The following is a 15,577-nucleotide window of genomic DNA, read 5'->3' on the forward strand; positions in this document are numbered from 1 at the left end:
ACACACAATGCACACAGCAAATAATCACCACAATTAGGCTTCTCTTTTTCAGTCCTTCGCTGCCCCACCTCTGGGAGCTTCGTCCTGCTTCCACTCACGACTCAAGCTCCCCGACTGTAGGAAGGCGGCCCCTTTTATTCCTGCCCGGATGTGCTCTGGGTGGCTGATGACGTCCTTCTGGCAGCACTTCTTGGTGTGGCGGAAGTGCTGCCTTTTGCCACGGAAGCACTCCGGGCGTCCTTGGCAGGTTCTTCCGCCATCTTGCTGAGTGTGGCGGAAGTAACTGTTTCCCGGGTTCCCTGATGCTTAAGGCGCCCCCTGGCGGTGGCCACGGGTCCCAATGAGTTGGAATGTCCTTGTTCCTCTCCCGTGGTCCTCTCTTAGTCCAGGAAGGTTGCCCCCTCGTGGCCCGGAAGCTATTAATGCCACCTTCCAGCAATCCCAGACATCTGTGACAGTGTATAGTGTTTACCTTAAACATAAAGATGGAATTTGAGTGAATTCTGCTTTGTGATTAAAATCCTGCAATATTAATAAGACTGTTGCTGATTCTTAACAAACTATTACCCTTTTAGGCGATATTTATACTGCACATTTAAAAGACAATTAAATTTTTTTTTCTTTTCAAATTCAACCGTATTTTCAATTATTTATACTTTTACATACTTGTGATTTATACCTGATCCACACATTTATACAGATAGCACACTGAAAATGATGGCATGTGTAATAAGAGGGCCAAGGCTTGTGTATGTTGGTGTAAATATATATAAAAATAATATGTAAAAAATATTTAAACAAACATGATAACTTTGGAGTGAGAATGCACACTTGTTTCTCCTGTAGTTTCTCCTTGAAAATATGATTCATTATCGGATAGCTTAGCTGAGAAGAGCTATATTTCTTCATGTATGGTTTTATTTTTTTAAAACGTTCATTTAATTTTACCAAACTAAAATTAAGCACTCCCTTTCCCTGTAGATCAGTAGCCAATACTACCAATCACATTGCATTCATATTTTTGGCTTTAGGCACAGGTTATGCTAAAGAGGGACATAATAGTAATGTTTGTTTGTGTTTGATTAAGTGCTGTATAAATAAAGTTTCAAAATGTTTCGGGTAATACAATAAATAAAATCACCAGGATAAAATCGGCACAATAAGAGATACAAAATCAGAAATATTTTTTAAAAAACACTAAATAAAAGAAAGAAATACAAGTACAAAAAGCCATAATAAGACTCTTGTTAATAAGGTGTAATAAGATTTATAATTTTTTTTTCACTAATAATAACAAACAACAACTTCTCCCAAACACACACAAGAATTACAAAGAAGAAGGTAAACTTTTGACTTGGCTAATGATCAAAGAGCTGTTGCAGTGAGGTGCTATAAATGTGTATTGCCGTAGATAAGAAGGAGCCTCAGTAGCATCTCATGGCACACTTCTGCAGAATAATTCATTTGTTGAGAGTCCTCGGTGTTAGTGTGTCATTCAAAAAATGTGCAGCATTGTTCATAATAACACTTAGTTTTGTCTTCATTCTATCATATGTTACTCCCTCAAGTGAGACTGAGCCTGCTTTCTTAATTAGCTTGTCAAATCAATAGGCCTCTCGCATTGGCCATTTTAGAGTTGTAGAATAATGAAAGGATGGCACTGCCTACATTAAAGCAATGTAGTCTTCTAAGAAAAGAGAGTCTGTTCTGACCTTTCTTATTGAATTCCTCTGTGTGATGAGACTGGTCCAGCCTGTCAATTATGTGGCCCCCAACTGGTATTTGTAGCAGTGTACTACCACCACATCCACTTCCAGAAAATCGACCATGAGTAGAAGCTCCTTTTTGCAGTGAAAGTCTATTACCAGTTGGTTGGCTTTGGTGACACAGGGCTGCTGACAGTTCTCTTTGCACCACCTGACTCCTGTGCCCTGTTTAATCCTCTTTGTCAATACATCCCATTAGTGCAGAATCCTCATAGAATTTCTACAAGTGACATGACTTGGTGTTATATTTATCATCCCAGGTTTACAGCACGAACAGAAAAGGAGTAAAGACTGTTCCTTGCGGGACTCTGGTGTTGCTCACATCTACATCAAAGACAAAGTCCATGAGCCTCCCAGACAGACACTCCATTACCCAGGACACCATAAGTTCATCCACCTGCTTCTTTCTGAGCTTACCGCTTAACAGGGATGGCTTGATGGAATTGAAGGCACTGGAGAAAAACACAATTCTCACAGTGCTGCCATAAATGTTTTGGAGAAGACAGATAACTGCATCATCCAATCCAATCATTGTCCAATAAGCAAACTGATGTGGGCCCAATCAGTCTTTCAAAAGAGGACTAACACAGTCCTGGTCCAGCCTCTTGAACATCTTCACAGTACCAAGAATACATATAAATGAACACAAGTTCTTAACATCTACCATAAAATTATTGACATGGAAATAGTCATTTCACCTTCAAGAATCATGTTTGAGCTTCTGAGTCGCATTCTTAGAACTAGAGTCATTTTAGAACTGACATTCACTTTATGAAAGGGTAATGCCTTTATGCTGGAAAAATATGGCCCAAAAAACTGAGTTGACTTTCTTTGTGGGACATTCTGTAGAAGTGTTCCATCAAGACAAAAATTAATAAATTAACATTACAGGAAATGTCAGTAAGTAACAAAATTCAGAATCGGAAACGGCACTCACAGCTTAAAGAAAATTAAAAGTAAACACTGACGCCATGATTCATGAAGGCTGTCTGGCAGGTTAAAAGTGCAATCAGCAGTCGTGTTTATTTAGAGGAGCTGTGGTTCTTAGGATAGCCCTTCTGAATGTTCTGCTTTGTTGTCCTGCTGCATCGGCTAGAAAGGTTGAATGAAGTTGGCAGTGTAAAAAGTTCAAGAGGTTTCTACTAATTAACAGCATACAGACGTATTAAATATTTCAATAATGTTAGCTAAACATGAGGTTATTGTCCTTTTTTTTATCTGAAACAGCAGAACATTGCTCTCTATATATTCACACAAAGAAAAACATGTTTCTTACAAACAACATTTTTATTTTGACATAGGACTTTCTTTGGCCCAACTGTTGGAGGATTTCTGGTTGAAAAGTTCAGTTTTGAGTGGGCTGCAGCTGCTCATGGAGGTCTTATTTTTATATCGGTAAGTGTGCCAAAATTTGTTCAAGTCATCTTTATCACACTGCATTGTGGAATTTGTTTCATTGGCCTGCAATAAGACCTTAAGTTTGTACTAGGGAAATAGCGTTGTCTTCTTCGGGAAGTCCTGGAAAAGTTACAGAATGCAATGTTTTATGGAATCTGAAGACCCAGACGCTGTCTGCTGCACTGTTCGTTTTCTGAGCAGTGCTCTTTCAGTTTTAACACAGGAGTATAGACAGTGTTTCTTAGCATAACTGTGAGTAATGTTAGGCGGTACTTGCGCCTCTCAAAGATTCACATGGAGACATTCCCTCCGATCAAATGTCTCTGTATCACGCCACTCACGTTGCTGAATCATGAGCACATGAGAAATAAAAAGCTGTTTCAGCTACTGAAATATAAATATCCTCCCTGGCCCCCCACCACCAGAAGGATCAACAGCGGCATGTGATATTTTATATTGTGTTTCTAATCACAATTGCATCAACCCAACCCTGACACCCCCAAACATTACATATCGCTGTAAAAATAGAGACACCAGTAATTTGGTTTAACTTCGTGGACTTTTTCAGAGTATGCCAAACATGTGCAGTTTAGGTTGGTTGGACACTCTACATTGACCCCTGTATGAATGGTGTAGGTCAACTGTTTCACAACCTTTATGGCCATAAGACTCAGTTTTACCTAGTAAAGACCACTGATGGACCCACATAAAGAAATGAGCACAATTACAAACGGAAAATAAAATCAAGAGTTTCCTTTGGGGAGGTTAAAGTGAGTGTGATTAGAAGCAGCATAAAAAAATTTGTCATCGCTCTGACGATCCCTTCGGTGGAAATAGGGGAGGGGATCATACTGTGAACAAATCTCTTGCGCTCGCAACCCAGTATTGGCCGCCTTCAGCCCAAAAGTGGCAGAGCAGCACTGGTTTTGGGGCATGTCTTGTCTGTGACTAGCTCTGGGGTCCCTGTCTTGTGCTCAGGGCTGCCACGAAAAGCATTGTTTCATCCCCCATAACCTACCACTGCTGCAGTAGATCCCAGCCTTTTCTATACCCCACACACCTACAAAATGAATATCACATGTGAAGATGAAGACGTCAAATTTATAATTTTTTGAACCACAAGTTGATCCACATACAATGCTGCAGGTGAACAATTTGATCTCAGAAAAATACGCTTTTAACTCGGTTCATAAAATCTAAATATGAATTGAGCGATTTACCTTTATAATCTACATAATCGTGTCAATGTGTCCTTCGTGAAGCTTAGACACTCAATTGACAATCTGGGGGTTGGGGTATCCCGTGAAGCATAAAGCGGCACGAGGAAATAACACACGATCAACGATCGAATGGTTTGGAGGAATGGAGACCGCCATGAAGCAATGGGTGCTGGTGTGCCACTAAGCAATTAAATACAATCGATGAGCTTTGTCCTCTGATAACACCTGCACTGCAGCTCAAAAACAGATGCAGCACACAGTTAACATTGCAGCACTGCTGCCAGAACCGCCAGCAGGAGAGATGGGCCGAGTGTAAGCAGCAGGTGTTACATCCAATTCAGGCCCCCGTGTCCCTACCTGGCAAAAATGTCAGTCAGACATTTTGAAAATTTGGAGTGTTGTCCTCACTACTCTTCAGCCATTTGCAACTATTTTATTACATAAGCAGAAGAATAGCTGTTAATTTTCGGGTATGTAATTTAGGTGCAATAATGCCAAAAGCCCCTTTGGGCATAAGAGGTTAAATTACAGTGCACTGTATTTGTTTTTTCTAGTCTCTTAGTGAACAATTTGAATGTACAGTATAATCCACATTCATTTAAAAGTATTTATTATTGAAAATGGATTAGCAATTACATTTTGATATGTATAACATGGTGTTATCTGCTTGTAATTCTGTCAGTCTACAGGAAAAACTCTTTTATTGATTCAGGTTTCTGAACAACATTTCAAGGCGGTGTCACACTGAACAAAATAATCGTAAGAAAGTAAGCGCAAGTCGAAGAAAACCCCCATGACAGTCAGCTGTCTAATATAACACCTCCAGTGAGTCCGTCTTAGTGCTGTTCAACTTGCTGCCACAAAATCAAACTAGGTTGGTTTTATAGTAGGAAGTTGCAAGATGTGCGTTTGGGGTTTTACGTGTGCAAGTGTTGATAGCAGATGAGTGCTCAACCAAAAATGCAGTGCATTATGGCCAAAAGCAGGGAAGAACAAGAGGAAAGCAAGTGTTTGGACTGTATAAACAGAGGAGACACTTATCAAGCTTTGGAGCCAGAGCAAAAGTCTGCTTGTTCAAAAGTTTAAAATGATAATCTGAGTGCAACTGAAGTCTGTGCTTGATAAGCGCACTATATTAGTTCCTGGAGTAAAATCATGTTGATTGATCACCAAAAGCAGTTAATCTGGTGATACGTTACGCAGTGGTGTCGAACTCTGGGCCTGGATGGCAGCAGTGGCTGCAAGTTTTCATTCTGACACTTTTCCTAATCAGTGACCAGTTTTCACTGCTAATTGACTTCTTTTCCCTTCATTTTAATAGCCATGTTTTTATGGAGGGCAGAATGGTGGCGCAGTGGGTAGCGCTGCTGCCTCACAGTTAGGAGACCCGGGTTCGCTTTCTGGGTCCTCCCTGCATGGAGTTTGCTTGTTCTCCCCATGTCTGCGTGTGTTTCCTCCCACAGTCCAAAGACAGGCAGGTTAGGTGCATTGGCAATCCTATATTATCCCTAATGTGTGCTTGGTGTGTGGGTGTGCGTGCGCCCTCTGGTGGGCTGGCGCCCTGCCCGGGGTTTGTTTCCTGCCTTGCGCCCTGTGTTGACTGGAATTGGCTCCAGCAGACCCCCGTGACCCTGTAGTTAAGAGATAGTGGATTGATGGATGTTTTTAAGGATTCAGTCCTCTGAATTGATTCATTTCTTCATTAAATGACTGAGATGTGAAACGAGCCAACAGATGACTAGCTAAACTGGGATTTCAAGCTCCAACCAATTTCACTCCAACCAATCTCTTAATGGGAAGCTGATTCTTGCTGTTAATTAAACCTGTTACTGTATTTAATTCCAAGGCTTGTTGCTCCTCTCATTCTGCCACAGCAGACATTTCCAAAACTGTTGATTTTTCTGTTTTTTCTAAGAACACCGTCAAGATGTTTTGGTGACCTGAGAGATCAACCTTACTAAGACCTTCACCTTTCTTTATTTTCAGATACTGTGTGATGGGCACAGGCAAGCTGGTCATGTGGCGGCTCGTTTTGTGTCTCTTTATTGTTTGGCTGCTAATTAAGGAAAAAGTAACAACTGAGGGGCCTGAGTCAAGTTAATTAAAACTACAGCAAAAGAAGTTAATTAGCAGCAAAAACTGGTCACTAATGAAGAAGATGGTTGGAATGAAAACCTGCAGCCACTGTGGCCCTCCTTTTACAGTGTTATAGGAGAGTTAAAACCATGATGAAAAGTTGTGAGGCAATTGTGTAAAGCTGGTGTCAAGCTACACGACTTTTCTAATGATTTTCAGCCGTAACATTTATTTAAATAATTAGAAAATCACAGCAACTTTAGGATGGTTACAGTGGGCAACCATGACTGTAACTTGCATAGGGTGACACTCCCAGCGACTCAATGTGCTAGTAATGTGTGACTCGCTGTGACAAAAATCTAATTAATTACCCAACGTGTAACAGAAACCTTGAGCAATTCCATGTCAAATCAACCAATGGTCCACACACCAGACTCAAAAAATTCTGAAAGTTACCCATCTTAGTCAGGAGACACCCTGTACATTTTTCTTGAGGTAAGATCCATACTTTTACGTAGGGGGTGGAGGGTTGTGTCTCGATTTTTATCTGACCTCATAGCAAGCAAGCTCAGACTTTGCATGCTGGTGCAAATATTGGTATAGTATGTGACGAAATTAAACCATTTGGTCCAGATGACCCTACATGGTCGAAGCAGCCCCATAAAATTTAGTTTAGTTTAGGTCTCAGAAATGTATATTTGTAACCAACACAGACTTTTGATTTTTTTGTATTCTACATTGTCTGTTCTTTCTCAACACACAAACCTTACTTTTCTTATTCAAATCTTTCCATCCTAAACATAGGCTGATTGCACCATGTGACAATAATTGTAATCATTGTTTTTAATTAGTAAGATATCAAAAATGTCAAAACTTTTTTCATATCAAATGACAGTATCCTATCTCGTGTTGCTGAAGAGAGAATACGATTCTCCATGGCCAAAAGAGTACCTGATACTCGAGAATACCAGTGTTACATCCCTAGAGAAGATGGCAGACTCAAAGTCAGTCAGGTGTCTGGTGAATACAGTCAATCGACTGGCCGAATATTTACCACAGAAGCAGCAGCTGAGATCCTGACGTCTCATGATCACACTCCTGATGGATCGGCTGCATCCCTTACATTAGACCAATGTCCTATTGGAGGCTATGTTGGGTGTATTTATGAAGAAAAATGTTGGATTGGTGTGATTCGTGACAAGAGTTAAGTGGAATAGGACATCCTCATGTTTCATGCATCCAAACTATCCTGTACAGTCTTTCCATTGGCCACCTAGGGGTGATATTTGTTGGGTACCTTTACAGTGTGTCATTGCACTGCTTATTGCACCTACAGCGGGCAGTGGGAGGCAGTACCATCTTGATCGTTAAGACAAAGATGCCCTACACTCGGCACTTCGATTGAAACAGAAATTAAATGGGTCACATTCGTGCTGCCACAATACTTAGATGTTAACATTATAACTTGTGTTGTATTTAATGACAAATCAAGAAGCTGTTGTTCATATGTTGTGCTTAATGTGCCTTTGGTGATTTACTTTTTTTGGTAACACTTTACATTATGTGTCCATAATTACACTGTAACTACTATGTAATTACCTGCATAAGTACAGTGTAACTATGAGTTATTACTCCGTACTTACTGTGTAATACAAAGTAACATTATAGTTAATTACTCAGTTGTCATTGTTATTCCACAGTTTATATAATTACAATGTAACAATTTATCACTGATCCAAAAACAAGTGTACTTACATAGTTACATTATATCTGTACTTTCAAAATGTAATAAAACATCAGGATATGTAACTACAACTATGTAACAGCACCTGCACCTGTTAAATCTGACATGCTCTCTGACTAGAAATTGTGTCAAGCCATGTAGTGTGACCCTGCTTCATTTTAGAGTAGTCCTGCTTTGATAGCTCAGTGGTTCAGGTGAATCTGCGTACATTCAAGGCTGTTTATCCAGCTACTCATTGTAAATCACACGCATATAATATTTATTAACTTGAATTGTGGTCTTCTTTTAGGTGCTTTTTTTAGGAATCTATTACTTTGTAGAGCCTTGCTTCAGGAGGTATGTGCACGTTTGTTTCAGTTTTTTCAATTTTTAATCTTTGAAAATGGTTTTAAGTTTTATTTTGTATTTTGTATCACCAGCATATACAGAGAATAAGGACATTATACAGTATGTACAAACTAATCGGACCAATAAAACACAAATACCTATTGTTAAATTGTGTGATTTATATTGTTAGAAGTCTAATGAACATGATCTTTTCAAATCAGTTAGAGATACAATTTAAAACTACAAGTAAAAATAGAAGTGACAGACAAAATGATAATTCAGAAAAGAATCGATACTCTCTCGATGATAGCAGTGTAGGCATACAGTGCTGTAGAGGCACTACCACCTTAGTAAATAGCAGCCACTGATGAAACTTCTAACTGAAGGCTTAGTTGTTACAGTTCAAGACTTCCATGTGGATTATTAACTTCAAGGCAAAAAAAAAGAAAGCCACAAAAATGACTGGCATTGCCAAGAGTTCAGTTACGGGGTTTTGCAACAGGGTGTTGGAAGAATTCAACTTTCTAATGGGCTTATATGATGTAAACAGTCTATTAATTGGTGGTCTTTATAAAATGCTGGAGTAAGTTGCACAGACCATTTAATATCAGAGAGGAAGGAAGTGTGGAGGATCTGACTGAGGGATAATGTGTTGAGGTGCATCTTCATAGCAGCATCATTAGTATGTCATGGTAAATTACAAATTCTCAAAACTGCTTTTCACTCTATGTTTATTTTTTTCTTTCTTTTTAACGTAGACCTGCTACTGCAAGTATTGAAGAAAATGAAGAAAGAGCGCCTTTACTTTCCAACCACATTTAATTTTTAAAACAATTGTGATATTATAGTTACATTTAGATAATTTATTTAGTTTTCTCTTTATTTTAATGTGATTGCGTTTCTGAACCAAGTAAGAATGAAAAAGACTGTTAAATAAGGACAAAGAAATATCTGAGTTTAGTAGGTCCCTACTATATGTAAAATGTTAAAAAGAATGAACCTGGTAAAAAATCATGCTCTCTGAAATGATGTGGAAAACAGAATTTTAAAAGCTGTCAATATAGCACAAGCATACTAAATAAGAATTCAAAGTATTATATAAATGTCGCTGAAAGGAAAAACAACAAACTAGCAAACAACTTTGAGTGTGATATTCTAAAAAGCTATCTGATTTGATCAAGACATTGTAAAACTTACATGCACGTAGTCTAAGGATCAGTATGTCCTGTGGAAGACTGAATATAAATAATGCAATGGAGAGCATTACTAACTGTTCTTAAGTATAGGAGAACTGCAGGATTTTACTAGAGTGCTCCATAATAATAATAATAATAATAATGTAAATAGGCATTTTTAATATATATATTTACTGTATATTTATAGGGATGGTACTGCTCAAGAATTATATATATTTTAGGCAGTGGTGCTTAAATTTAAAATGTGACATTGAGCTCATCCTTCATTCTGCTTAAGAATGCACAATGAATGACTTATCTAGTGCTGACATGTTTATTGAATTTATTTTTTTTTTTAATGTAAATCATTTTCTTACAACATCAGCTGCTATCTTAACTTTTCATAGCTGGAAAGAAAACATTTAATTACGGAAATGGACAAATGCCATTCCTAGTTCCATGACTGACTCAAGAAGGTAGTTTCTTGTCATATCATTTATGGATTTTTGGATCTGAAATATAGCAGTTATTAATTGTTATCATTAGGTTTTCCAAGACCAGTGCAGGAGGAGTTTTGTATGTTGTCAAATTTCTTCCTGTAAGCTCTGCTTATCACTGCCTGGTGAACACTCAACATATAGTCATGTCCGAGGATGTCCATAACATACTTCTCAATGCTTATAATAAGAAGCACATAAATGCCATGGGCTGGTGACCACAACAGACTGCTGTCCAAAAGATGTTTTGTCATGTGTGATCAATAATCTGCATCTAGATATTCATGCAAGTCCCTGTCATGTGAATGTTCGTAATCTCACAAATTAGCATCATGTTACCTCAGAGTAGCTCACAGTTCCTAATGTGAACTGAGCACCCAAGTCAGCCTCTTATCCGTGAGTCACGACCATCATCTCCCAGCATTCTGAGAAGCTATCGGATGTTTCTTCTTATATACAGGTGCACAATAACTTTGCTGTTACAACACAAAAACTAAACTTCGCTGTTTACTTATTAAACATATTATTCTTATGTAGTGCCTTACTGTCTATACAAGTCAGCTTAATGAAAATTAGACAATATTATGGTGCATTTATATTTGTATTTAAAAGTTAACTATTTATGTAAAGGATAATGGAAAATATCAGTCTTTTAACTAAAGTTTTATACTAAAATATGTTTACATTTGAAATTTCTGAAGCAAAGGTTCTCTTTTTAGTGTACACCATATTAGAACATTTTGATATTGTGGTGTTAAGTAAGAGTGCTGCAGATATGTAGCAGGTCCAGAAATTACATGCTAGTTTGACAGTTCTGTGTAACCCAAAGTTGAAGCTGCTATTAAACTGAGCCTGATATATGAGTCAATATAGCATTATTTGATCTGTGTGTATTGTAACAGATCGGCTGTATGCCCATCGCAGCTCCATCCCCTATCGTCTCGAACCTCCAAGCCCAACTGTGATGTCGCAAAAAGATTCACTTGAAGCCTCATAAGAGGGTCTGGAAAGTGCAGCTCAGCAGGAGGCTGGTGTGGCAGGCAGTAACACACAGTAGAATTGCCCATAACCTGGACACAAAGTACCATTTTAAATAGTAAAATTTTGCAATGAAAGAATTCACATGTTTAGAAGTCAAAAGATTATGCAGTACGGAAGGAGCGCACTGCCACATTGCTTTCCTCATGTATTTCCAAGCAGATAGTGGAAATAAGGTGGCACTGCTAGAAGCTGCTCTATCGTCAGAAATGCGTCAGGACTTGGCAGACGATGTGTTCAAGTTAAAACACATATGGGCCAAGTTGCCTTTTACAAGTATGAGAGGACACCACAGATCCTTAAAGCCGCACAATTCACATTTATGGACCTGCTACACATACTGTATATTTGGCTTTTTTTTTTTTAACTCATCTTATGCACTTTCACTTTTTGTTGTTTATTCAATTTCTTCATTATTTATCTCAAAGCACAGTTTTAGTAGGACATTAATGACAAAGTCTACAAAATATGAAATAAAAATGAAGTACTAAGTAGAAGTATAAGGTCTGCCTCAGTTATAATTTCTATTGAGAGTAATGCACTTAACTCAATGTGTAACATTATTTAATCTTTTAAAGATTAGCCTATGTATATTGTGAATATAAATGGAGACTCATTCCATATGAAATGCATTTTTTTGTTTTTTGATTTCTATTCATTTGTATTTTCACTTGATATAAACTGATTTTTTCCTATCTAATGCCTGGCATAAGTTTTAAATACATTTTTAGAAAATTATTGGAATAATAATCATATTTGGAAATAACTAAAATAAAAAAAAAAACAGTCACTTCGAATGTTGAATCTCCTTCACTGTGATTTGTGTACATATTCTGCTGAGATCTGCTGGGGTGTCCAGGGCAGACCTCTGGAGCTCTGGCTTCTTGTCACCAATGGGGTAAATGGGAAAATTTGAAATCAGGTAGGTACAAAATGTCAATTATGGGTAATGTGGACCAGTCAGTACAGTGTTGGACTGAAAACTACAAGGCTTTAAGTTCACTCCTCACTATAAAGTCTCTCCGCATCCATGAGTGAGTCAGTTAACCTGCAATTTGGAAGAGGGTGAAGTTGATATATAACCACTAAACAGATGGATTTGAATAAAACGTGTGTCACAAAACAGATGGGTATGCTTGGATTAATTAGTTCTGTGACTACTCTGGGAGGCAATAAAATATAGGTCTCTTTGGAAGTAAAGCAGGCGTCTCGACCAAGTAGGCTCTGTTACTCCCTTTTTAATATGAATTTTCCAATCCAATGGGATTGCCCCAGGCATATGTGGGGAGCCACCCAATTCCCTGTGTTGGTCCCGTTCTGGTGGGAGAGAAGGTCATCACAATGCAGGGTTGAGTTGCAGAGACTAAACCTTTGTGTGAATACAGACATTTAGTGTGTTCTTTTGTAGGGACCATGGATTTAATATTTAAAGGGATACCATCTTCTGGTCTTACGTGGAGGCTTCAACAGTTATGAATATGACAGAGATGCCTGAAGGGAATGGCTTATCTAATCTGAATTTGAATGGAAACATGTTATTGGACTTCTGTTTTAGTTGTTTATTAACTCTAGCGAATACCAAGGCTAAATCTAAGATTGCTCCTAAAATTATTGGAGTAGCTGTAAGCTCAGAACAGTTGGGCAAATTAATGCGCTAAACCTTCAAGTAATTGCCAGGTGGGGGCGATGTAGGATTAGGCATATGAAGGCATCTGCTGACAAATCCAGGAAGTTCTAAACAGGGAGTGGAGATGTCCTTCCAATCATCGTCATTATCATCATATGTTGTCACGCCACTGCCGTATCCAGGTATGAATGGCGTCATTAGCATCCTTAAGATCTTCATCAGAACATGTAGGGCCTCGGGAACATTCATGGAGAATGTGGTCAATTGTTTGGGTGGGCTCACCACAGGGACATTCAGCTCTTGTTGTAAGGCCCCATCTAAATAGGTTGTCCCTTGTTTTGCCCACCTTTGACCTAGCTCAGTTAAGCGCGACCCAATCTTTCCTAGAGAGGGATGTTCCATTGGGTAGATGCTCTTGAGGTGTAGGAAGAGCTTCATTGGGAGGGCTACAGTCAGTTTCTCGCCACCTCTCCAGTCTATGTTTTGTGGACTGCTTTGGGTTAAGGGGTACCACTGTGGCGAAACTCAGACGAGAAGGTAGTCGGCGATTTACCTCCTGTTGATGGTGAATTGGGTGGCTGGAGTTCATCAGTTGCTTGAACCTTTCTACTCTTGAACTACTTTCTCGTCGTATATGGGAAGGTGCGATCCCGGCCAACCTGTATAAATGGATAGTAGAGAGGTAAGTTCAAGATAAGACCAGAAATTCCAGCATGTTGGTGGAGGATAGAGAGTCTGAATAAAAGCCATTCATGGCCTTAGTAGTGGTATCAGCTGGAAAACTTATGGTGATAACCCTTGAATCTATTCCGCAGACACTGATTTTGAGAGAAGATGAGACATTATACTGTAGAAACAGGCTTTTGTGCAGTGTTAGCAGTAACATCTCAAATTCAGTGAAGTTTACGGTCCTATGTAGATGGTACAATGAAATGGTTGCTTGTAGCTCCAGATTTGATAGAGAACTCCAACCAGTCTATGGAGTTGGTACACAACACCTTCAAGTCTAACTCTCCAACTCCTCGATTTATGATACCACTGACTCTGACTCCCCATAGACTCGTATATTTACTGTGTTGATTGAAATCACATAACATTCTTGACTAATTCTCAAGTTTTGCTCAGCACTGTATGTAGCCTCAAGTGAGAGGCACTTTTTCAGAAGTAGGAAGTGATTAAGTGGTGTCCTTCAACGATTAGTGCTGGTCCCGCTACTGTTTCTAAAGTGACTTGGATAAGAATATAAATAACAAACGGGTTACATTTTCAGATGAAACTAAACTAGGTACAGTAAAAGTGCAGATAATGTAGAATCAACTGAATCACTGCAGAGGGACTTGGGCAGCATACAGGCGTGTGCAGACCTGGGACAGATGAAATTTAATGTAAGCAAATGTAAATTACCATGTGTGGGAAGTAAAAATGTTAGATCTGACACAATGGGGCTTGAAACCTAAACATAAAACTAAAACACGTGTGGGTCTGTCTACACTTGACTATAAATTTGAATTGGAGCTAGCGGACATTTCTTTTACATAAATTAGATGTTCATGTTTAACAGACAGTCATACTTTGTACTATTGAGATGATGAAACTGCTGTACCCTTTGGTCTCCTCTTGTACCAATTAGTTTGTAAAAATTTGTGACCACTGTAAAAATTTGTGACCACTGACTTCTCGCACTGGCTGCTCTCCCCACCACAGCTTAGATTCTCAGCAGCATACAGACAGGAAGTGTGCAGAAGCGTGATGGAGCTTACGTATTCATATCTCGACTTCTAAAACTGCCAAGAAAGTCTTAGTGTTTGTGTTGGAAGCAATAGGGCATTTGGCATCTAGCCATTTCTTAACTTATCCCTCACCCTGTTGTGTTATGTTATGTGGCAGAATATGCCACTCTGCAGAAGCTAAATCTAGAATCCATGCATTTAAGTTGTGTTTTTCTTTTGCTCTTAACCTTTGCGACCACCGGGGGGTGCCCAGCTCCCCAAACACTCGACACAACAGACATAATTCATAAGTCCAGCACAACACACACTTATTTTGGATGTGGGAAACGTTTCCCAAGTCTCCCACCTGCACAGTACAGTATAAAACACAAGCATAGTCAATAAAACAGCACTTTGTCTCTTCTCTGTCTCTGTCTGTCCTTCTGCCTTTGCTTCATCCTCTTCCTCCCGACTCTGGCTTCTCGAGTGAAGTGAGGTTGTCCCTTTTATGCCGCACCTGGGAGCACTTCAGGTGGGCCTTCAGCATTATCTAGAATTACTCTCAGGTGTGGTGGAAACCCAAAGTAGGGCTCTGCAGCTCCCCACGGAACCCAACAGGGCTGTGTGAAACTCCAACTCCCATGGAGCCCTGCGGGAATCTGAGGCACTGCTGCAAACCACGGGGACTGCCATCTAGCTCTCTGGGGGAGGCAGTGTCCTGTGCACATCTGCTCCCCTGGTCCTTCCAGTGTATCAGCCTCCCAGCTGTCCATCACACCTTTAAATAGGGAAGCTTATGTAATTCAAATGTAAAAGAATGGACAAAGAGTTGTAGTTCTTTCCCCTGGAGACGTTGAAATGGCTCAGTGACTAGGTGTTCATTGGTGGGTAGGAGTGCTAAGAAGTAGAAGGATTGTAAAACTGACTTTTTGCATTTTAGTGGAAGAGGGAATGGGTTAAAAAATGAGTCCGAGAAGTAGGAGGACCACCTTACCATTAT

General features: G+C 39.3%; 1 protein-coding gene across 2 annotated transcripts in view; it reads left to right on the forward strand.

Moving 5' to 3' along the window:
• slc18b1 (solute carrier family 18 member B1) overlaps positions 1–9,895 on the forward strand; it is a 61,284-nt gene extending 51,389 nt beyond the window's left edge. The window contains exons 12-14 of one of the 2 annotated variants that reach the window (XM_039747758.1): positions 3,068–3,161; positions 8,494–8,540; positions 9,290–9,895. In XM_039747758.1, coding sequence (XP_039603692.1) covers positions 3,068–3,161; positions 8,494–8,540; positions 9,290–9,353 — 205 coding nt within the window. In that variant the 3' untranslated portion in view covers positions 9,354–9,895. The remainder of the gene's footprint in view (positions 1–3,067; positions 3,162–8,493; positions 8,541–9,289) is intronic. The other variant, XM_039747759.1, reaches the window with a different exon arrangement.
• The last annotated feature ends 5,682 nt before the right edge of the window (positions 9,896–15,577 follow it).

The sequence above is a fragment of the Polypterus senegalus genome, chromosome 3 (genome assembly GCF_016835505.1).
Source record: "Polypterus senegalus isolate Bchr_013 chromosome 3, ASM1683550v1, whole genome shotgun sequence".
Classification (NCBI taxonomy): domain Eukaryota; kingdom Metazoa; phylum Chordata; class Cladistia; order Polypteriformes; family Polypteridae; genus Polypterus; species Polypterus senegalus.